This window comes from Calliphora vicina, chromosome 4, assembly GCF_958450345.1.
Source record: "Calliphora vicina chromosome 4, idCalVici1.1, whole genome shotgun sequence".
NCBI lineage: Eukaryota > Metazoa > Arthropoda > Insecta > Diptera > Calliphoridae > Calliphora > Calliphora vicina.
The window spans coordinates 12,082,457-12,105,674 of NC_088783.1; the positions used below are offsets into that span (position 1 = coordinate 12,082,457).

Here is a 23,218-nt window from a genome sequence, read left to right on the forward strand (position 1 = left end):
CGATTGACAAAGACTTTGGTTTATATACAGATCCACGATTAATAAAGAATTTTTTTTATAAACTGATCCACCATTGATAAAGAAACTAGAACTGAACTAGAACTGAACTAGAACTGAACTAGAACTGAACTAGAACTGAACTAGAACTGAACTAGAACTGAACTAGAACTGAACTAGAACTGAACTAGAACTGAACTAGAACTGAACTAGAACTGAACTAGAACTGAACTAGAACTGAACTAGAACTGAACTAGAACTGAACTAGAACTGAACTAGAACTGAACTAGAACTGAACTAGAACTGAACTAGAACTGAACTAGAACTGAACTAGAACTGAACTAGAACTGAACTAGAACTGAACTAGAACTGAACTAGAACTGAACTAGAACTGAACTAGAACTGAACTAGAACTGAACTAGAACTGAACTAGAACTGAACTAGAACTGAACTAGAACTGAACTAGAACTGAACTAGAACTGAACTAGAACTGAACTAGAACTGAACTAGAACTGAACTAGAACTGAACTAGAACTGAACTAGAACTGAACTAGAACTGAACTAGAACTGAACTAGAACTGAACTAGAACTGAACTAGAACTGAACTAGAACTGAACTAGAACTGAACTAGAACTGAACTAGAACTGAACTAGAACTGAACTAGAACTGAACTAGAACTGAACTAGAACTGAACTAGAACTGAACTAGAACTGAACTAGAACTGAACTAGAACTGAACTAGAACTGAACTAGAACTGAACTAGAACTGAACTAGAACTGAACTAGAACTGAACTAGAACTGAACTAGAACTGAACTGAACTAGAACTGAACTAGAACTGAACTAGAACTGAACTAGAACTGAACTAGAACTGAACTAGAACTGAACTAGAACTGAACTAGAACTGAACTAGAACTGAACTAGAACTGAACTAGAACTGAACTAGAACTGAACTAGAACTGAACTAGAACTGAACTAGAACTGAACTAGAACTGAACTAGAACTGAACTAGAACTGAACTAGAACTGAAATAGAACTGAAATAGAACTGAACTAGAACTGAACTAGAACTGAACTTGAACTAGAAGTGAACTTGAACATGAACTAGAACTGAATTATTGTAGGCGATTGTTAAAAAATTTGGAAAGAATATAATTTAAAATTTGGTATTTTTGTTCAAAATTATCAGCCAAAGTAAAATTCAAATAATAGAGAAGTCCTTGAAAACCAGCATAGTGTCAACACTATAAACATTTATAAATAAACTTAATTTCATTCATTCCATTATTGTAAATAAAAGAACAAGGCCGTTCATGTTTCAGCTCATTTTCATGCCTTCCTTTTGTGATGATTTTCATAAACCCAGTTGAATGTGTAAACTTTTGTTCTCAGTTTATTTCTCGGTATCTTTAGGTTGTTTTTCTTGGAGGGCACTTGCGCACTTTTTTCTTTTCAGCTACAATTTATAAAGTCCTTGTGAAGTTTGTTTGTGTAGAAAATGAATGGAACATAATAGAGTACATCGATGTTATTGTTTGAGATTTTGTCAATGGGCAGACTGATTTATAAGTAGTGGAGTTAATTGCGTACACACATACGTACTTTAAAAAGCTTTTTTTAATTAAATATGTATTTTAGTTTCATTATTTTCCATTACTTCAAATTATATACATATTTATTTGTGGTTTGAACTTGAACTCCCATCTTTTCATTTAGTTGTTTGTTGTATTTACTTAACTATACTGGTCTGGTAGTGAAGAAGTTGACATTTTTTAGAATGAGGCAAACACACAAGCTTTTAAAATTGGGTCAAAATAATTAATGTCTGCAAGGATATTTTCAGTTTTGACAACATTTACACAGATATTAGTTAAAACATGTATGAAATGCGTAAGTAATATTAGATGTGACTGTATAATTTATCATTTGTGAAACTATGTGTAAATGAATGAATTCAGGAGATACTAAATTTCATTTGTAATAATATACACGACTGATAAACGATTTGGACTGATCCACGATTGTAGTTAAAAAAAATTAAAAATGCGGGATTTACAATAGATGGCATATCTTTTAAACGCGGTTTTTGTTTTCAATAACTTATAGTAAACCACATAGTTTTTTGCTTCTTAAATTTGAAAAAAGAGCCGCGGAAGCACGGAATGTGATCCATCGGTTTCAATGTGCGATAGATGATTTGTGCGGTTCAGAAGTGGTGAAAAAGTTTGAAGACCAAGAATTGGAGGCATTACTCCATGAAGATTGTTATCAAACTCAATAAGAGCTTGCAAAATCGTTGGTATAAGTAGCTACCATCAGTAATTTCAAAACCTTTGCAAGCAGCAGGATTCATTCAAAAGCAGGAAAATTGGTTACTATATGAATTGAAGCCGAGAGACCTTGAAAGAAATTTTGCATGTCCGCAATGATGTTTAAACGCTATAAAAGGAAATCATTTTAGCACCGAATCATTACTTGCGATGAAAAATGGATTCATTATGATAACCCGAAGCGTAAGAGATCGTATGTGAAGTCTGGCCAACCAGCCTAATCGACACCAAAGCCAAATATCCATGGCGCTAAGGTAATTCATTATATTTGGTGCGAGCAAAAGGATCCTATCTATTATAAGCTGCTGAAATCTGGCCAGATAGGGGACAGAACACAACTGATTCGTTTAAAACTTCCTATTGGGAAGTTTTGCCTCATCCGCTTTATAGTCCAGATCTTGCTCCGTCCGACTACTATTTGTTTCGGTCCAAGCAGAACGCTCTCTCTGGGATACGCTTCACTTTGAACAGAGTATCTCATATGAAAGATTCGTAAATCAGCTTTTATGAATGTCGACTCTTCGACATTTTTTTGCAATTTAATATAAACCGGTTTCGGTTTTTTAATAATAACCGGTTAACCGGTTTTTTGACAAAATATTAAAACGCCTAGAAATAAGAAGAAAAATGTTTTATTTGTTAAAATAATAGTTATTTAAACATAAACGGTTCATGGGAAAACAACAAAACTAAGAAGAGATCATACCGCATACCCAGTTCAAAAGTGACACAACTCAAAATTAATTTGTCGGGTTATATAAACCCGAAAAATAAATTTTGCGCTTAAGCTATGCACAATATATTTGTTTATCTATACAAAAGATATCAGTGTATTTTGTTTTTGTTAACTGAGGCTAAAAGAAACACTAACGTCTTTCATTATGTTTCAATTGGTATATATTTATTTTCGATTTCTGAAAAATTTAAATTTTGAGTTGTGTCACTTTTGAACTGGGTGTGCGATATAATTATGATAAAGAATATTCATTTATTCAAATAACAAAAAATAAGCATTTTTAAAACGCTTAGATACTTTTTAATTATAATTTTGATCACTTCTTTTAACCTACACAAGGTCTTCAGGTCATTTTTGACCCATTTTGAAATTAAAATTGAATTTTTTCTAAAAGTGAGTTGATATTTTTCATATTTTATGAATTTTATTTAATTTCATATGTCAACAACTAACTACATTAGGTTTTTAGAAAAACAAATTGGCCATAAAAATATCTATAAAATAATCAGTACTTTTTGTATGAAAATTGGGATTCCCCGGATAAATACCAAAGCTATGTTTTTCTTATCCTTACCCATTTTGAAATTAAAATTGATTTTTTTTCTGAAATGAGTGGTTGATATTTTATGACTTTTATTTAATTTCAAATGTCAACAACTACATTAGTTTTTGGCCAAACAAAATATTTATTTTCTATTTGGGTAAAATTTGACCCGAAGATCGTTTACGTCGGCAAATTTGAAGACCTTATGAAGGTTAAAATAATCTCTTAAATACAGTTAAAATGCTTTGGAGTATATAGATTTTTTTTCTTTTGTTTTTATAAAGCTAGACATTGAAAATGATCTTTCAATCAGTGTACTTGTAGGATATACATAGTTAACAAAGCATTCATTAAGTTTTCAATCATTCCAGATCGATTGTATCATTTATCTAAATACAAAAGTCTTCTAAAATAGTTGGAGTATTTGTTTTAAAAAAGTTTTTTGGATTTTGAATATTTTTAAAGTATTTAATACACTAAAACTCATAAAAACAATTCTTAGAATTCCATTTTAAATAATTTATACATATGTATTTTTATTTTTCAAAAAAAAAAAATAGTCCGTTATATTTTAAAGATGCCATTTTATTTAGCAAATGGTGTTACCATGTGCAACGTATTTGAATATGGCAACAAACAAACAAAATATGTGGCAATTTTTTAATATACATTATACGTCTCGCTCTTTTGCAATAGCTTGGCAGGCTTAATGTTAATATATAGCTCTTTCTTTCTAATAGCTCTCTTCAAAAGTTGCCACACGATTGGTATAGAGTTTTATAAGAAAACATTTTAAAATTTTAATAAATAAACCTTATTTGGAAACATCTACTTAGTTACAATTGAATTCGATAAGATATTTTATAGAATTTATTGGCATTTTATCATTATTAACTGCCTTATTGATGAGTAATATCATTTGGCTAAATTAAACAATTTGGGCTGGCAATACTAACCAACTAGATTTCTTTAATTCGTTTATTCTCTTTTCGGTGGTGTTGTGAAGTGGTTGTATTTTATTTTTTGGCTAAAGAAAGAAAAAAAACTGGAATCAATAATTCGCAATTTGAGTATTATTTGTCATACATATATATATTTGCAAAATAAATATTAGTTTTAGTTAAATAAAAGAATTTTCCATACAAAAACAAAAGTATTCGAGTGTTGCTTAAAGAAGAAAAAAACAATTGTAATTGAATAAATACATACGGTACGTCACTGAAAAACTTAAAGAAAACTTTTAACCAACATGTCGGAACAAGAACAGCAAGAAACTAATGGAACTTCTAATGGCGACGTGCCAGAAATTGAATTGATTATTAAGGTTGGTATTATTAAATATATGTATAAAGAAAAAATATGCAATGTAAATTGTACAACAATAGAGGGGTTAAGAAAAAGGTTAAACCCAATATGGTTATATGTTTGAGATTATTTCATGAGCTGTAGTTGGGTACCTCCTTCTCCCATTTCAATTATGACTGTATCGCTTATTTCTTTTTGTAGTTTCTGTTTGTATTATTAATTTTTAAATTTATTATATACATATATTTATTTTTTTTCAAGACTTGAAACGCACTCGTAAAAGCTTTTTATGGTGATTCTTTTTCTAATAGCTAAGTAAATAAAAACAGGTTTCCTGTTACTCCTCACCACGCTTCGCTTCTTTCGACTGTCATCGTCTTCTTCTCTTAAGAGTTTATTTAGCTGTTTGCATTCATCGTTGCTGCGACTGACTACTAATATTTTGTTACTGACTGGCTGGATGGCTGGCTGAATAACGCACCCTCCGGCCACCTGATAGTCAAGTCTTCTCTGACGATGAAAATATTAAACAGTGGGACTTTTAGAAATAATTAAATTTTATTTTTCAGTGATATATTTAGTTTTATAAAGTATTTTTACTATACTATTATATATAAAGAAGAAAGTACTGTGTAATCTAGGTGCAGTAACTTGTTCGAATTGAAGCATAAAGGTGGAATAGATGTGAAAGTTTACATTTATTAGATTTTGATTTAATATAGACCCGAGAAGAACAATCTAATTATGCAGAGTTGTTACAAAAAGCGTACTGAGTACGCTTTTTGTTGTTTTTGAAATCTATGTTGCAGATAAATATGTCGCGTTACAAATTTTCATTTTATTTATTTTTTATTAATTCATTTACATAACCGGGCTCGGGAATTATATTTCCAACATTCCTACAAGACAACTCGATTTATTTATTATTTTTATTATTTTGTTCAATGTTTGTCCATTCTTAGATATGACCTATTCCCATATTTCTGGCATCAAAAGAACTGGTCGTCTTTTGAGGCCAAGAACAAATCAACCCAATGTCGGATACTCTGTTCCAAAGTGAAACGTATTCCAGAGAGAACGTTCTGCGAGTGTAGCAAAATTTCGCAAGCAACCTTCATTATGAATAGTTTTTGGCCTCATATTCTGGACGTTTTTTTGGCCAAATAAATTAGTTGCGTCCCCTTTGATGGGCATGCCATATTTCAGCATTTCATAATGGACCCTTTTGGTCCCATCAAATGCAGAGCATTACCCTAGCGCCATGGATATCTGGCTTTGGTGTCGATTCGGCTGATTGGCCGGACTTCACATACGATCTATTACGCTTCGGCTTACACTACAATATTCAATAATAAATGACATTTATGTACCTTTCAAAATAACATAAGTTATTAAAAACAAAAACCGCGTTCAAAAGATACGTCATCTATTGTAAATCCCGCATTTTCAAATCACATCTACACCCAATATTAAAAAATTAATTAAGTTCGACCGATATTACGGTTATCATTAAAATACCGTAACAGCCGTTACATGTTAACCTTTTCGAATCAGTTACCAATCTCTATTTTAAACCATCAAAATTAATAAATAAAATCCAGTTTTTCCAAATTTAATTTTTATTCTTTGATCTTTTTATTTAATAATTTAAAATGATTTCCTGCAATTTCACCCACAGTTCAATATTTGTTTATTTTATTTACCACATACATACATACATAAATAAATATTTTTTTGTATAAGTTTTCATAGATAATTATTGTCTTTTATCGTTAGTTCGTTTTCATCTTTAGTTTGTGTACGAGTGTTTTGGCCAATGTTTGTTTTATTTATTACTAGTTATTGCCCGTTTATACTTTTATTCTTTCTTCTTATTCATGTTTATTCATCAGTTTGTTTATTTAGACACTGTTTGATGCGTCATCATTTTGTTTGAGTTATTGTAATTCAAAATCTCCATGAAATACTAGAAATTCTTTTGACACAAAGTTAAATGTGACGTTTTTTTTTTTTTTTTATCATTTGTTTTGGGCTTGTCTGGGTTATTTGCAATATTTTTCCTAGTTTAAGAGCTCAGTTCAGCTCAACAGTCAACAACAAGCTGAACCAACTAAATGCTTATGATTGTTATGCACTTCATGCAGTTTGACCCAAATATGGTGGCTTTCTGGCTTTACAATACACATTGTAAATATATTCCAAGTGTATACATGCCTTGTGTTTCTAATGTAGTTTTTTTTTTTCTTCAGTTTTTTCTTGATTCGCTCACATTGTCACTATACGAGTTATAGTCTTACAAAGATTTAGTTTTTTTTTTGTTGCATTCCGCTTAACTTAACCAACGGGAGAAAGTGAAAGTTCATTGGAAAACGTGATAGGAAAAAATTAGTAAATGAAAAATTATCATATATACAGTGCTTATTTATATGTATATAAAGAGATGTTTATTCTAGTTTGGTTTCCAACTAGTATTCTGCGAAAGTTTGCGATAAAGTTTCTTTTAATTTACAATATTTTGCAATTTTCATTTTGAAAACAGAACGAACCCAAACGTTGAGTTACTCATAAATATTAACGCTTAATTTGTACTTATTTACACAAGGTTTCTCATAGAGTTTTATTAGCTTGCAAATGATTCAATATTTTTCTTAACAGTTTTTCGACAAACAACCATTGTTTTGTTTGTTTTAGTCATTATTTTTATTATTTTGTTTATACAATATATTTTCCATCATATCCACGCAATCTTAAAATGAAATAAAATAACAAACTTGAATTAAATCTTTGATAAACTTTATTTTTAAGTATTTAACCGAAATGCACGCAATAATCATACTTTGTACTATAACTATTGTTTCTTTATTTTTATTTTTTTTTTATTTACTGCAGATTTTTCTACTCAATTAATGAAAGTAAAACTAGTTTGTTTTCATTTTTCTTCACAATCACTATCTCTAAATCTTTTTTTTTTCTTTTTTTGTTTTTGTTGAATAATACTGACATAACATTTTAGTGAAAAAAAAAATAGTTAATGAATTTATCAGCAAATATTTTATGTACACAAATAATCAAATAAATCTATAAAATAGAAATCCTTTGTATTCCATAGATTTTTTAGAAAATGTAAAGTTTAGTTTTTGTTATAATGTATAATCTTATTCATTTTACAATTTTACCCAAACAGCGTAATATTATGTTCAAAAATGCAGTAATAATCGATCCAAATTAATTTTCAACATAACATACATCTTTAGATTGAATCGAAAAAATCGGTATAAATTCAGTTTCCAGTAAAAATTAGTTTCAATCCTACTTCGGTATCGTTGATATTTATTTGTAATATAAGGAATAAGTAATATTCACTGCGAAATGATCAGTTACACAAAAAAAATTAATTTACGACATCATGTACTGGTTAGAGCAATAAAAGTTTAGCTAGAATCGATCGGCTGTATTCAGTACAAATTTAGTTTCAATCCTAATTCGTATCGTTGATATGTGCAAATCATATGCCTTAATTTAGCTATATGCAGGGATGGCAAAGTTGGTGCAATTGTACTTTTTTTTGCTACAATTCGAAAATGAAAATGACTCATTTGGTACAATTTTAAAATTATTTCTAGCTTAAAAAATAAATTTAAAAATTTATTTTTTTTATGTTTTAAAAATTTATTTAGTAAAAAGTTTTATTAACGAATAAAATGTTAATAAGTTTGCTTTTTAAAGCTATAGCAATGTTTGTAATAATTGTTGAAATAGGAAAGAAATTACTTCAGATTATTATTATTATTAATGTTAGACAGGAGATTCCAATCCTAAGAAAAACTGTTTTCATTTAAACGCCTGAAGTTATAATCATGAAATTTGTGCTGTAGGTTCCCCTCTCATCGCATATATCCATTAACCCCCAATAACACGAAGTCTGGTTATAAATTAACTAATAGTTATACTGACAGTATATATACCATCTTCAAGATGGTAAAGGGAAATTGGTAATTTTTCTTCTAATGATACTTTTTAACTTATCGATAAAAAATTTAGAATCAAGGATAGGAGCTTAATGGTATTAAAGTACCATAAAGAGAGAACTTTTTTAATTTTCTGGCATGATCTAAGGGAATCCTCTTTATTCTATTATATACAAAATTTTCAAATTATGAAAGGCAAATCAACGCTTGAATTTTGGTGCGTTTGTTCTGTTAAGAATTTGAATATAAAACAAAAACAAATTTTTAAAATTTTTGAAATTTTGTTTTTGCTTTCCATATAAATATCACTTTGTGACGTGATTTACAAAATTAGGGCCTTAGTTTGTGAGAATTTAGAGAAGAAGAAAAAACAAGACAAATATTTTCGTTTTCTTTGTTTAATTTTCTCTATTAAAGCTTTAAGTTGCAATGTTAGTTTAGGTCAAAATTTGTAAATGAATTTTGAAGCCGTTCAGGTACTTTAAATTTAATTACATTTTCCACTTTAGAGAAATATTATGTTCGAAAATTCGAAATTGTTTTTCAAAAATAAAAAAATAATTTTAATTTAGGTTGATTTCTTACATTTTGCCATTTCGAACTTAAAAATCTTTTAGGATAAAAATCATGTTTATGAATTTTTAATTAACTATTTTCAATGTAGTTTCAGAATATAAGATGTATATGTATGTTCGAAAATTCAAATTAAATTCGACATAGTGATTTAAAAAGAAGAAAATCAACTTAAAATTAAATCAAACAATTTAATACATTATACATGTTGTTAAAACAAAGCTCTTGTAAATGTGCAACAGCTAAGAACATTTACAAGAATGGTTTCCAGCGGATTTTAATCTTGAAAATTTGGCGAAGCTTTTCGTAATCGAAATAAATTTCGGCATCGAATGCCATATATAAATAGATATGAAGCAGTGTGTAGATATGTGAAGAGGAGAAATTAAATTTGAGGGAAAAAGAAAGGTGACATAAATAAATATAAAAATAGTGAAAAAACCCCGTAAATAGAAAAATAAGAAAATGGACAGAATATACATAAGTAAAAATAGCCAGCCTATTCCCTTGATAAGGCCAAATAGATTTCCTAGATCATATCCCCCAGTTCATCATGGAATTTTTCCCGTAGCCATTTTTGCCTGCTACCCTCTCAAAAATAAAATAAAAACTCGTACGTTTGAATAAGTATTCGCTCGTATTCGATTTGCAAGAATCAGCACCCAATTTCGAATTCTTACAAAGTTGAATTCTTGTAAAGATTTGAATAATAGTAGAATGTTATGTTCTCTCTATTGAACTTTGTATATCAGCTTTTATTTGCAATTTATATATATTTTTCTTATTTATTAATTTATATTAATTATTCATCTCAGAAGTTACATTTTTTTTAACGTCAGATTATTATATTATTAATTTGCATATAGTTATCAGCTTTTTTCTTATATATATTTATTATGGATTCCTTTGTTAATTTGGGTCCAGTATGTAGCAACAACTCTGTGCTTCGTACTAATCTTTTAAACTTTGTGGGACATTTAAAGATCGGTCATTATAATATTCAAAGTTTTAGTACATCCTCATCTTCATTTAAATTAAATGAGATAAGAAACATTCTTAGTGGTAATGTTCTTGACATTGTGGGTCTGAGCGAAACATGGCTTAAGCCGGAAACTTTGACTGAAACTGTCAATATTTCTGGTTATGATATGTGTAGAAGTGATAGACCTAGACCTGTAAGGGCTGGGGGAGTAGCTTTGCTTATATCTAAGAATATTAAATATAAGGTGGTTTTTAAATCTGATAGGTATGGTGTATTTGAATCAATATTTATTGAAATAATCTTACGTGGAATAAAGATTCTAATAGGTGTGGTTTATTTACCTAAGGGTGATTTTAATATTATGGATGAAATTGTTGGTGATATAATTGTTAGGTATACTAATGTTTGTATTATGGGAGATTTTAATATAAATATGTTTTGTTCTAGAAATTCTAATATAGTTAGACAGATATGTCATGGTATGGGTTTGATTTGTCATCATAATTCGGCTCCTACTCATTATGATATTAATAATAATTCTACTTCTCTTATCGATTACTTTCTGTTGAGCCCCTCTCTTGTTGTTGGTACATCTGGTCAAATGCAATGTCCAGGTATTTCTCATCACTCTTTTATTTATATTTCTCTTGATATTCCTACTCAATCATTCACAAAATATGTCTCATATCCCGATTATAATGCACTAAATATGGAAGCATTTGAACATACTGTGGATTCGTTAGATTTTTGTGGTATGTACTCGACTGCGGACGTAAATATTCAATTATCAGTTTTTATGTCGAATGTTGATATTTTGCACTCCTTGGTACCAATTGTGCGGCGTAAGATTTGTTTTAAAACTGATAATTGGTTTAAGTCGCCTAATATATTATATCATATCTCGTTACGGGATATAGCCTATAAATATTATCTCCGAAATAGGAATCATAGAAATTGGACAATATATTGTGAATATAGAAATCGAGCTAAGAGAGTAATTAAAGTAGCTAAGGAGCGTGCCTATTCAACTATGTTTCAGAACTTTGGTCCGAAGAAAATGTGGAATTTCTTAAGGAATAATGGTTCTTTAGAGACTCGAGATGATCTCATTACCGTAAATCCTAGTGAAGTTAATGAATATTTTGTTTCATGTCAAAATGAAGATGTACCTTTCTCACTTGACTCTCTAAATGATAACACTGTAGGAGCTTTCTCATTCCATTGTGTGGATCTTGAGGATCTATATATAGCTTTTGGAAAAATTAAGTCGAATGCATCAGGTCATGATAGGTTGTCGTTGAAATTCTTAAAAATTATTTTTCCATTTCTTTCTTCCCATATACTTCATTTAGTTAACACAATCATTACTACATCGGTATTTCCCGTAGAATGGAAAATGGCTAGAGTAGTTCCTATAAGGAAAGAAGGTGATTCTGTTTCTTTTAATAATTTGCGTCCGATATCTGTCCTTCCGATTCTGTCTAAAGTTGTTGAACATATTTTTATGAAACAAATGTTGCTTCATCTTGATGGTAACTCATTGTTACATTCAGCCCAATCTGGGTTTCGATGTGGCTATAGTTCCAGTGCACTTCTTGTTGGTTTAACGGATTCAATACGAAATTTTGTAGATAAAGGCAAGAATGTTGTTCTTATTTCTCTTGATTTATCGAAAGCATTTGAGAGGGTTATACATTCAAGACTTGTGGTAAAATTATTGCGGCATTTTGATTTTTCGTTTTTGGCTTGTAAGCTTATATATTCTTATTTATGTGGTAGAAGCCAGTATGTCTCGATTGGAGACTCCAACTCCCCAATACTTCGTGTAGTAAGTGGTGTACCCCAAGGCTCTGTTATTGGGCCATTACTATTTATGTTGTACTTGAATGACCTTCTGAATATAGGAAATGGTCTGCCTTGTAGGCCTTTTGTCTATGCAGATGACGTTCAGTTTCTTTACTATGCAGACTCACAGTTTCCTGATGTCTTAAAGGAAGGAGTTAATTACATTATTAGTAGAGTTTTAACTTGGTCTTCTGAAAATGGATTTAAACTTAATTCAAGAAAGACTAAATTAATGGGATTTGGTTTCCGAACTGATAATATGGATATTACACTTGATGGCACATGTATTGAATTTGTAAATAGGATGAAATGTCTCGGTGTCTTAATTGATGATCACTTAAATTTTAAAGCTCATATTAACAGCATTTCTTCCAGAATATCATTTTTATTGAGAAGGTTATATTCACTTGATATATATCTTCCATTTTCTATTAGAATGCGTGTCGCTAATGCTTTATTGATGCCACATATTTTGTATTGTATAGAAGTATTTTCTGGTACTACGGGTCGTGAATTTGCTACATTTAAAATAATTTTCAATAGAATCGTGAGATTTGTTTTTCATTTGGGAATACGTCACCATGTAACTCCCTTTGTGGACAGATTCCTTCGATGTTCATTTCATAATTATGTAGCTATAAGGTTATTAATATTTTTTTACAAGATTTTTGTAAACGGTTTCCCTGATTATATAGTAGACAACTTTCATTTGATAAACTCTGATAGGAACCCTCAATTTTTATATCCACTCTTTCATTCCGCAATATTTGAAAGATCATTCCAGATAAGATTATCAAGAATATGGAATACACTACCTAGGGATCTAAGATGTTTCTCATCTTCGCCTTATGCCTTTCGAAGAAAACTAATGAATTATGTAATTACACATGATTTATAATTTTTTCTCCTTCTCTTTAACTATTCCTCAAAATTTAAAAGATATGCACTTTCATGCATTATAATTTTTTTTGTTTTATTATTATATAATGATTTAAAAAAGGGTCTGATAACTATATTTTTTATTTTTTTTTATTAAATTATATATACATTTATATTTATTTAAATGTTTGCATAAAAGAAAAAAAAAAAATGTTAATAATTTTGTAATTACTTGTTTTTAACTATTTTTATTTATACTATTTTTGTTAAAAGTTAATATATTTAATTATTTTATTTAGTAGCTTTTATTAGCCATTAATGGCCCCTAAGGCTTGGTTATATAAATTGAAGAAAAATAAATAAAATATTTATTATACAAAAAAAAAAAAAAAAAAAGATTTGTAGAATTTTTAATTTCAAAGCTTTTAATGGTAGTTTACTATATTAATATGTATTTTGCTAATTTCACGTGTCTTTTCAATACTAAATTATTTACTAATAATTATTTGGCATGCGTTATTGTTTGCCTAACAATACTATTTATTGATTAATCACCTTAATAATTGAACTTATTGCATGCATTGTTATCTTTAAGGAAAAATAAAATAACCGTTAAAGTAATTTATATAAATATATTTATATTTTTCTGGTTATCTGTTTTTTTTAATTTCTTTTTTTTTTAAAAAAAATAAAAAAAATTCCCATACATTAAGTCATATCTTTTATTATAACGTATTGCTACAAATTAGTTCATATTTATACAATCTTATCTCAGGAAAAAAAAGCATACCTTAGAATTTGTACCATACATAACTACAGCGGCAAAGTATGTATGTCTACTTTCCTCCCCTTTAAAATCAATTTGTTCAAATATGTAGTATCTTTGGTTGCAATATGTACTACATGTTGTTTGTTATGTGTACATAATTTTAATTACCTTTTCTATAAACTATTTTCTTCTACGCTCAATTGTTTGTATTATAATTTCTATAAAGAATTATTTCTATATTATTTTCTGTAGTAGTGTTTTGAAATTGAGACTGTTTCTTGCTATTCAGTTTCCGATAAGACTAAACAAACTTATTTCCTACTATAGCAGACTTCTTTCTTATTTCTTCAATGATATATGTATTTAGATAAATAGTAACATATACATACAGTTTTATTGTTGCAATATAATAAAACAATTATTGCATTTAAAAATAAGTATGTGTATATGGATTGTTTGTTGATTTCTAATTATGTTTGCTTCTCTGTTTTGTTTCTTAAAGTCATGCACTACTAAAGCCAATACTATGACCATGAATTTATTTTTACTTTTTTTTTGTAATTTTTTAATAGTACAATATCTATTAAAAAATTACAAAAAAATGTATAATAAAACTGATTTGTTATAAAAATTTATAGTTTTATTGAAACTTTTAAATATATATTACATGTTTTTTAGGTGTTAAACTCAAACATTTAAAGGAGAATGTTTTTCATGTTTAATTGCATTTTTGTTTACACATTTCCCTTCGGCCGTTTTACAAATGTTCTCCCATTGCCCCTAAAATTGTATTTGGTTTCATCCGAAAAGATAACAGTAAATGTTCTTTGGCAAATTCTTTTTTAGAAATAAAAAGTTTTTTTAGCGGGACGATATCAACCAAGACCAGCCCCATCTGTCCTTCGCTAACAGTTCGATAGTTAATTACCAATTTTAGATTATTGCTAACCTCCTGGGGAAAATTTTTAGGATTTTGTTAAACACTCTTGCTATTAAATGTTACAAAATATAATAATAAATTTAAAGATTATACAATAATATCGCGAAGAACGGCTATTTTTCTGATTGTTCTCCTCGTATTCAACTTTTAAATCTTCTCCTACTGGACACTCTATTAGTACAAATAATTATATTTGAATATCGCGTTGGAGTTTTAATTATGGAGATGTATTAAAAACTGAAAACAATAAATGAATTCTACACAGAGAGTAAAACACAACATGACTAAGAAAACTGAAATTACAGCTTAAAAAAAAAACAAAAAATAAAAAATAATAAAAAGGAAAACACACAAAGTATAAATAATAAATGGTGGTGTTGTGGTCTATAACGTTTTTTTTTCAGTTTTAGTTTCTTATTGTTTTCAGTTTAATTTTTAAACACCAAAGTCTTTTAAAATAGCAACAGTTATGATTATGATGATGATGTCATCAAGAATGTTATTGAGATACATACATACTTCATATTTACTTCAACGATAAGTTTTTCAGAAACAATAACAACAAAAATAACTTATTGGTATTTGAACAGTTTGTACATTATGACGAATTCGTTAAATAGACAACAATTTTATTACGTAATTTACATAAATAGGATGAAAAAAAAATTATGTTGAATTTGTAAGTACAGATCTTTGTGCAAAATCTATTATTTAAAAATGAATTAATGTATTATTTTTGTATACCCTTCACCATGAGTGTCAGTTTGTAATTTCTAAATTTTTTTTAAATATTCACACAATATACAGATTTATCTTTAATCGTCCATATATTTTAAACGATTCCACAACATTCGTACGGGTTTTAACAAAAATATTTATTTACATATAACTTATTGAAATATATGGAAAAACTAAACATAAGGTGGCACATTTCAGAAAAATAATTAACTAATGTTTCGAAGTTCGATTTTAAGGGGACTAAATATTCACAGTTTCTAATTTTTAATTTTTTAAATAGTTTAATATTTTGTGGCGTAGCCTATCTTTTTAATGACTTCTTTTAATCGTCTTGGCATTGAATCATCCAAATTTGGCTTTGTGGCTTTGACATATCGAAATAACACTTTTTGAGTTCTCATGAATTATGTGGAGAAACGTCTAAAAAAATTCACAATTTTACAAAAAAACTTCTCCATAGAATTAAAAATTTGAACTATATTTGTATTACTGGAACAACAATACATTAAAATTGTGTAGTGTTTAAAAAGCCTCTAAAATTAGTAAAATTAGAATTCTACGCCTGAATCCTACTTATGGGTTAGAAAAGTTTGTGGAAAAATCAATTTTATTGAAAAACATTTAAAATTTGATTGTAAAACATTTTTATTTATTTTTAAATTTTTGTAAAATATTGCTCACAATCCGTAAAAGATTGCGTGATGGTGCGCCTTCTTGTTCGGAGTCTGTGTCGGATGAGGATCTGTCTTCATCTGGAAAAATATCAATTGTTTTTTGTTTTATTTTGTTCGATGGGCCGGCTTCTGGTTTTGGTTCATATGTGAAATCCGATTGATCTATTGTTTGAAGAGAAAAATAACTTTCTCTTTCAGGTCATGGAAGTGGTGGAATTGGTATTTGATCCGAATGCGGTAGAGGTATTTGTGCGCTTTTAACAGAGATGTAAAGTTATTGTTTTATATTTTTTCGATTTAATCCACATATTGGGCAATTATGAATAAAAAATTCCGCGGGAGTTTATTCCCCGGGAGTTTTTTCCCATTGAATTTGAATAGGAAAAATGAGAAAAGTTTGTACAAGCATAACAATTGTCCAAATCATTGGCACACCAAAAGAAAGTGAACTACATTTCCCTTGGATCCACATGGTAAGAGCATTGTAACACGTTTTACAAATTTTGTCTGGGGCCCACGAAACGCCGTGAATGATATCGGAGTCAAAATAAAGTTTAAAAGCTCGCTTCACTTCATCAGTGAATGATCCAGTATTTGTTGAAAGAGCTCTTTTGCCACAAACGTAACAAAATAAATTAAGATTATCTGGAAAATTTGCACTCATTTCGTTATTGTGTCACTATGTTTTGTCGAATAGTTCAAAAAGAAATGTAAACTTGTATGCGCTTGGAACAATGACACGCTGCACTGTTTTTGGCATTTCCTATTCTTCTATATTCATTGAAAACAGGTTGTATCGAAATTAATGATAAAGATACCGGGTGTTCCAAAATTTTAACACTTTTATGATGATTTTAATGGAGTTTTGTTAAATAACTTACGAAAAAATAATGAAAAACTGATTTTCCAGGGTCCCACTCAAGGAAAACCACTTTTCTTTATTGGCTATGTTGTAGCCGGCGTTGAGCTTAACAACTTTTCTGAACATCACTTTGCGTTATTCGGACATTTAGATAGTCAAAATCCATGAAAAAGGCACAAAAAAATCACAATTTTCCCTATAAGATACTAACTTCAAATCGATATATCTCGATTCCTAGACCTGACCCAGCGAAACGCCGGGACACGTATAACTTTTTTTTACCGATCTAACATTTCCCGGTGGTCAGAACCCCCGCCGATCACTGACCCCTCAATTTGTCGCATAGTTTTTTTTTTTATTTTCCATCAAACTTGAGAAATATTTAAAAAATGGATAGTTGGTAAATTTCGATTTAGCTGGACAAACACAAAGCAAACATTACAATTTTCTTTTATTATTTTCTTAATACATAGATCTATCAACAGAATCGATAAGAATGACGATACGTTACCTAGTTTTCGAGAAAGCGGACCAAATTACCTAAAAATATTTAAAATTTTTATTTTCAAGTATAATTTGGTAAGAATATAGCTCTCTTTCTTGTTAATATTTATATCAATGATTTAGTGTGTGCAAGTCCCTGTTAAAAAATTTGACAGGAGAAACTATGACCCCCTCTTTACATTGACAACTTTCCGTGTGGTAAATCGCAGCAACTTTTTATTTGTTGGCTAGACAGGTTGTAGAGTGGCAAACGGTCGTAATTTGTTGGACCAAGGATAATTTTTTTTCCTGGAATAATATGTATAAGTTTTTCCTGACTCACAATACAATTTTTACGTACCATCAATGGTTTTGGAGTTATAGTGCATTTATTTTTCCTCACAATCTGTTTTTAAAACTTCAATCTATTCGACATTTTTTCGGACATTTTAATACTACCAGTTTAACCAATATATTAGAATTTTGTATCAGTTAAGCACGATTTAATTACATTATTGAAATAAATTTCAAAAATGTATTTTGTTTATTTAATAATTTTTAACATCTGTGCAAAATATTAATTCATATAAATAATTTGTATGTCTCTACATCTTGTTTCGTCTTTTGTAAATATATACATATGTACAGCATAGATATTTTAAACTATTTATAAACTATGTATTGTACCAGTAAAAATCTAGTTGACATCTATCACGTGATAATTCACATTTGATTTGTCTACGTTTCTTAAATTTTACTTGTTATAAATATTATTTTCTACATGTATGTATGTATGTATTCGCAATTACAGTGAATGTGTGATGTCATATGACAAATATTGCTGGGCCGGTGGTGCTCGCTCATTTTTTTTTTATTTTTTCTTCGATATAAGCTTGTGTTTTTTGTTTTAACACAAAATATACATACGGAGAGAGATAAAAGAGAGAATAATACAATACAAAAATAAACAATTAATATTAACGTCTTAATTGATTTTTTTATCTTTATTTTGCCAAGTAGCTAAGAAAGTTGTTTGGGATACAGGGTGATAGGTTAAACATGAAGTAAATGTTTTATTAAAAATACACAATTTAAAATTATTATTTAAACAAATGTTTCGTTTTTTTTAATAAAAAAAATACTTATGCTTTATTATTTTAATGATATTTTTAGGCCTCAACAATCGATGGACGCCGCAAAGGAGCTTGTCTTTTCTGCCAAGAATACTTTATGGATTTATATTTATTGGCCGAATTGAAAACAATTAGTCTTAAGGTGACGACAGTTGATATGCAGAAACCACCACCAGATTTTCGCACAAACTTTGAGGCAACACATCCGCCAATTCTAATTGACAACGGTTTGGCCATACTTGAAAATGACAAAATCGAAAGGCATATAATGAAAAATATCCCCGGTGGATATAATCTCTTTGTACAGGTAAATAATTAAACATTCAATTCAAAAATAATAACAATAATACAATAAATAAACTCGTTCCTGTATGTTAAATATGTGCAATTTGTAGGACAAAGAAGTGGCCACCTTAATTGAGAATTTGTATGTTAAACTCAAGCTGATGTTGGTGAAGAAGGACGAAGCTAAAAATAATAATTTGATGGCACATTTGAAGAAAATCAACGATCATTTGGCCTATCGTAATACACGTTTTCTAACTGGTGACACAATGTGTTGTTTCGATTGTGAATTGATGCCCCGTTTACAGCATATAAGGGTGGCTGGCAAATATTTTGTAGATTTTGAAATTCCTGTAAGTTTAATTAATTTTAAAGTTATCGAAGTAAATTCTTATATCCATCCCCCTAATTTAAATTTAGACACACTTTACGGCTCTGTGGCGATACATGTATCATATGTATCAATTAGATGCGTTCACTCAGTCCTGCCCCGCTGATCAGGATATTATTAATCACTACAAATTGCAACAGATGCTGAAAATGAAAAAGCATGAAGAGCTGGAGACACCCACCTTCACCACATCCATTCCAATTGATATTTCGGAATAAGATTGCTGCGTTGTTAGCCTTTAGCCTGGCTACACATTTTGCATACTTATTTGTTTTTTGGTTTATTTTTTTATTTTTTTTAAAACCCCACCCACTTTTTGAGTAGTGCAAACTTTAATTTACATATTGATAAAAATATATATTTTTTTTCGGTTTCATTTATGTATAATTTAATATTTTAGCGACCTTAATTTTGTTTATATTACTCTTTTTTTTGTTGATGATGATTTAAATGTATTGCGTTGATTTCTTATTAAATCTAATGTTCCTTCTTTTTAACACAGCTCATTGCTATATATATAACCATGGCGGCCGACTTTTAAGTACATAATTACTTATCCATTTTTGGTTTTTATTTGTATTATGCCGCCACTCTAAAAATAATGTTTACTTTGCGAGAACATGACTACTATATAAATAAATTCTTAAATTAAAGCTTTTTATGGCTATAACTTTATGTGACCAAGCAAATAGCAAACCAACAACAAAACAACCCAACCAACCTTGTACTAACAAAAAGTGTGTTTTTATAACATTATTATTATTTTATAAAAACTTATTAAAATATACATATTTGCATATAATATTTTTTGTATATACACATACAATCACAAAAACAAAATGTAATAATAAAGTATTTCTTATATTTGATACTATTAAAATGATTTTTTTTATTTTCTTTGTATTCCTAGTAATTGATTTTTTCTATGTTGTGGCACATTAGTACATTTTGATTTTAACGGTTGTTTTTCATCTGGCAATACTGTTACATATTTAGTGTTGGCAATGCCTTATTTCAGCATACATTTAGCGCCATCTATTGGTCGGCCAAAATTCATTTCTGCAAACAAAAACACACCAAACACTAGATGGCGCTGTCATTTGACGTTTTCAGGGTTGCCACACTTAGTAAATTGTTAAGAATGCGGGATTGTTTTAAAATGCAATTACTCAAATACTGAAAGGATTTTGATAAATAATAATACATCATTGAATAGATAAACTTTTAAAGAATTTATTTTTGCTTTTTTAAGTGAAAAATCACCATAAATATAGGGTTAATTCTAATGGTTTTAAAAATCATAATAAAACGAATACTGTTGCAGACGTTTAGGGTTTAACTTACCTGTAAACTATTTTAAACAATATATTAAACTTTCTTTATCAGTATTATCACTTATATTTCATCATGTTTAAAACTACAAGGACTACAAAGATTTGTTACCTATATCTGGACTACTAAGTCATTAACATATGTACATTAGAGATATAACTAATTTTGACGAAATTTTTGGCATACCACCACGTGATGGGTAATATTGTATAAGTAATGAAATTCATTTTTTTAGGTCATTTGGTATCAAAAACATCACGCACCAACACCAATTTCATATTTTCCTTATTTAAAAATTATCTTTTGAAGTATGCCCACAGTAATTATTAAAATAAAATACATTGTATTACAAAATAAATGAAAAAATTTCAAGAAAAACTTTATTGCGTTTGGTGCGTGAACTTTTGTAACAACTGCGAAAAAATAATACAGTGGTTTTTCATATTTTTTAATGCTCTATTCGACTATGCTATGCCAATTTCCATATTTGCAAAAATGTCAATAGTTATATCCCTAATGTACATATGATAATGATAGATATTTCGAAAACTTTTTTCACCAAAAATTCATTTTATACCCAATTTTTTTCCTACCAAAAATATTGTTTAATCTTTATCTTAAGGTATACTTTGGTGAACGGTATATAAGATTCGGCACAGCCGAATATAGCACTCTAGTTTTTTTTCAAATAAATATTAGTACATCCCAATAATCATTTTTACTGGAATTCAAGTTGAAAGCAAGTGTAATTGATGCCTTGAATTATAGTCAAGCAATTGAATTACAGTTGTATTACACTTTATTTCAATAGCAAAACCAGTAAAAAGGAAACATAAATTCAAGCCATGTTTTTTGTTTGAAGAATATTTAATTTTTCAAGTATTTTTCAAGTTTAAAATATAATTGCATTCAAGTCAATTCAAACAAAATGTTCAAGTGCTTGAATTTTTGGGGCTTTAGTGATTATTGGGATATAACAAAAAACTTATAAATGCCTATTTTTCTGTTATTTTGCATATTTTTTTAAAAGCTTATTTTTGAAAATATTTACAGCGCATATTCTCGATTTTTTGGTGCATGATAATATTACCCCTGCTAATTGAACAAAATAATTTTGCTATAAAAAAGAAAAGGGTACATACAAATATTTCACAAAACAAGTTTTCAATAAATTTTTTCATAAAAAACTATCTTAAATTACAACCAGCTCTATAATCATCGAAATTTGGAGACTGTTTTAAGCAAATAATTTATCCGAAATTTATAACCAATTATGGCCAATAGGCTAGGTAACTGAAAATGATAAATAAATAGAGCTAAGGTATTTTTCAACAGTTTAATATCAATTTAGCTTCTTTCGCTTTGCTACATACATACATATTTACACAAAATTACATACATACATACATTCCTTCTTTTGTCCTAGGAACTAGTTTTACTTCTAAATGATCTTATAAATCTCACACGATTTTTCAGTTTATTAAATTCTGGCGGCAAAAAACAGTTCAGAAATATATTCGTTATAAAACCCGTAACACCCCAGATACGTTTGTCATCAACCATAAATGCCGGTGACGAATAGCCACTCTTGAATTGAGTATAACGCAGAGTTTGAGGACTAGCTAATCTTTTGATGGGTATCGCAAAAGCTTCCTCTACTTCAGCAGAATTTAACTTTAGTTCGCTTTCCTTGAAATTTTTAATTACACCCACCACTGGCATTATAGCTGCCGTATGCGGAGGAGTTATTAAATTCCCTGAACCCCAAACTTCAACACGACTCGGCGGTATACCGATTTCTTCTTCAGTTTCTCTTAGAGCACATTGAATAAAATCTTCATTATCTTCTTTAATGCCGCCCGGAAAGGATATTTGTCTCATGTGTCTGCTAAGTAAATGGGATCGTCTAGTATATAGAAGAGATACATTCTGCCTGTAAAAAATAAGCAGTTTTTTAAACTTTGAACCATATGGTATAGTTGTACTTACATTTCTTCGTCTGTACACAAAGCTATTAAAACAGCGGCAAATTTACTTTCGCTCTTAGCTCCTCGTAGCTTGATTCCTACTGGCGGAGCCCGACACATTTTCTCCAAACATCTGTGGCGATTTTCTTCAGATAACAACAAGTTCTCGTTTATTTCATAATCAGGTATTAAGTTTTCATTTGTTCTAGACGTGGAGTAGTACAGATATGTTGCTCTGAGAGCATTTGTTCTTGCCAATGGCGTAAGTATTATACTATTACATCGTCCTAATAAAGTTGTCATATTCTATTTTGTACGTTAACACAGGATAGTTTGGACCGTTATGGTCTTAAGGGTAAATGTGGGGTTTATTTTTGTTATCAGCAGCTGTTTGCAACTTTTTATGTTTCAATAACAGTATCAGAGCCAAATAAACAAGCTAGTGGAAGTTTGTCTACAACAAAAACAGGCATTGTGGTTCTGTCAGT

At 29.2% G+C, this 23,218-nt stretch overlaps 2 protein-coding genes across 2 annotated transcripts; one reads left to right on the plus strand and one right to left on the minus strand.

Annotated features, from left to right (window-relative positions):
• The first annotated feature begins 4,581 nt into the window (after positions 1-4,581).
• Positions 4,582-20,311, plus strand: Clic (chloride intracellular channel protein 5). The gene is made up of 4 exons (XM_065508148.1): positions 4,582-4,928; positions 18,796-19,062; positions 19,151-19,393; positions 19,461-20,311. The coding sequence occupies exons 1-4, from the start codon at positions 4,854-4,856 to the stop codon at positions 19,647-19,649; spliced, it is 774 nt and encodes a 257-aa protein (XP_065364220.1). The 5' UTR covers positions 4,582-4,853; the 3' UTR covers positions 19,650-20,311.
• Positions 20,312-22,085: 1,774 nt separating this feature from the next.
• Positions 22,086-23,127, minus strand: LOC135957358 (mitochondrial coenzyme A diphosphatase NUDT8). The gene is made up of 2 exons (XM_065508088.1): positions 22,753-23,127; positions 22,086-22,696 (listed from the first exon to the last, which is right to left on the minus strand). Exons 1-2 carry the CDS (start codon positions 23,031-23,033, stop codon positions 22,186-22,188), a joined length of 792 nt encoding a protein of 263 aa, XP_065364160.1. The 5' UTR covers positions 23,034-23,127; the 3' UTR covers positions 22,086-22,185.
• Positions 23,128-23,218: the final 91 nt, after the last annotated feature.